Raw genomic sequence first — 2,013 nt, 5'->3', positions numbered from 1 at the left:
CTGGATTTTGAATGCTGAATTGAATTTTGGTATAATTTTATAATACTGAACAGAATTGATATAATTTTGGATTTTGAATTGCTGTAATTCTAAATTTTGCCGTAATTGCTGTAATGGCTGAGGTTTTATTTTACTGTAATTGCTGTAGTATCTGAAACATGAAGTTAGGTTTTAAGGGGGCATGCAATAGTTTGTTTTGCACACCTTGATAAATTGTTGCTGCTGAGATTGGTTCATAGTTATTTCTAATTAGTAATTTGACATTAATTGAGTGAGTTTTGTCTAATTAAGTAATCATTGATATTATTATTGATTGTTGGTGATTGTTGATTGAATATGGATATAGTATTTATGCCATGATTTCTTTTAGTTATAAATTGTGATTTTTGAATTTGAATGTAAAATTTTAATGATGAGATGAGATATAGTTTAGTTAGTGGATAGGTTATGAAATTTTAAATTTTATTATTATACGAATGATTAAATTTAAATTTTAAAAGATTTATATTACATTTTTAATAATTTTATTTTATATTTAACAAAATCGATTCGACTACGATTCAATTACGGTTGGATCATTAAACCATTAAACCAGTAACTTGACCGATTCAATGACCGATTCGATTCTCGCAACCTTCATTAGAACGATCATAATTTAGTTAAATTTATTAAATTATTTAATAATTTTTTATTATTAGTTTTACGTAGAGTTTTGCTATATAAAATAAAAGTGTAGAATTTTCTAGATACGCGCTCTGCCGTTGACCATGGGCCACTCACTCTTCCAGAAGAAACCATACTCTTCCTCACACGCCAGACGCCACAAACTCAAACTCCATCTATAAATACCCCCTTCACACAACCCTTCTTTCTCAAATACTCACATAAAGCACTACTTTCATCATCACCATGTGTCTGGTATTTGTGTGCGACGAGGATGAGAGGGTTTTAGCGAGGCAACCAGCGCCAGGGGCGTGTCCGTACTGTGGAGGCATGGTGCAAGCAACGGACGTTCAGAAGCAATGGCGTTTCTGTTTTCTTCCTATTTACTTTAAAACCAAGCGCAGATATTTTTGCACCATGTGTACTAGAACACTCCAGATCCAATAGAATCTCCAACTTTTTTTTTTTTTTTTTGCATCTTTTATGATTTTGATTTTCCTATGTTTCTTTTTATATTGATTCCTTGATAGAGGAGCTACTATGTTAATAGACTAATTAGAAGTCATTATGTTAGGTACTAGCACAAGAGCATGATTAATTAACTCCCAGTTTTGATCACAAGTCTCTGTACATATAACAAAGTATAGTGAGTTGTAAATTATTTTCTTGTTTGAATTAGCCATAATTTTAGTTTACCTTTGGACGATATTTACACATTTGTAATATTATTATTAATATTATTTTTAATTATAATGAAGTAATTAACCGTTATTAATCGTTTAGTATAGTATAAATAACAATGGTAATATTTTGTGTATTAAATTATTGTATTTATTTAATAAAAAAATATTTTTTGAGTGTATTTCATATAAAAGAAATAGCATATAACATATATATTGATAAAATATGTTTGTTAACTTTAAAAGTTCATTGAAAAAGTTATAACTATCAAATAGTTATGTGATTTTTTATTATTATTCTAATTTATTGTTTGAAGTGTACAACAAAAAATAAAAAGTGTGTCTTTAATTTTTTTATTTGAGAAAGTTAAGATTTTTTATTATTGATAATTAAAAAATTTATTGGTTTTATTATATTTTAGGAGATTATTATCATTTACTCTATAATAATTAAGTGTGAGAATAAATATTTTTTTTTAAAAAAAATGATTTAGTCATGCCTTGAAACTATCTTTATATATCTAATAATTTTAGAGAAATATTACTATTAAAATACCACGTATAAGATTATAAATAAAGAATTTGTTAAGTTAGATCATTTTGATAGAATAAACTTTAATTGGTAGAAAGACAAAATGTTTTTTTTGTTTAATTATTAATTTTACATATG

At 26.4% G+C, this 2,013-nt stretch overlaps 1 protein-coding gene across 1 annotated transcript; it reads left to right on the top strand.

The window, feature by feature from the left end:
* The first annotated feature begins 727 nt into the window (after positions 1 to 727).
* On the top strand, positions 728 to 1,421 carry LOC107648451 (uncharacterized). The gene has a single exon (XM_016352310.3). The coding sequence runs from the start codon at positions 910 to 912 to the stop codon at positions 1,108 to 1,110; it is 201 nt and encodes a 66-aa protein (XP_016207796.1). The 5' UTR covers positions 728 to 909; the 3' UTR covers positions 1,111 to 1,421.
* Positions 1,422 to 2,013: the final 592 nt, after the last annotated feature.

Source organism: Arachis ipaensis, chromosome B6 (assembly GCF_059453495.1).
Source record: "Arachis ipaensis isolate K30076 ecotype BB chromosome B6, ASM5945349v1, whole genome shotgun sequence".
Taxonomy (NCBI): domain Eukaryota; kingdom Viridiplantae; phylum Streptophyta; class Magnoliopsida; order Fabales; family Fabaceae; genus Arachis; species Arachis ipaensis.
The sequence above is the reverse complement of the archived record's forward strand: the minus strand, read 5'-3'. Positions and strand labels throughout refer to the sequence as shown.

Excerpts from the sequence above, each read along its gene's own strand:
- LOC107648451 (XM_016352310.3), top strand. The coding sequence starts at position 910 with ATGTGTCTGGTATTTGTGTGCGACGAGGATGAGAGGGTTTTAGCGAGG.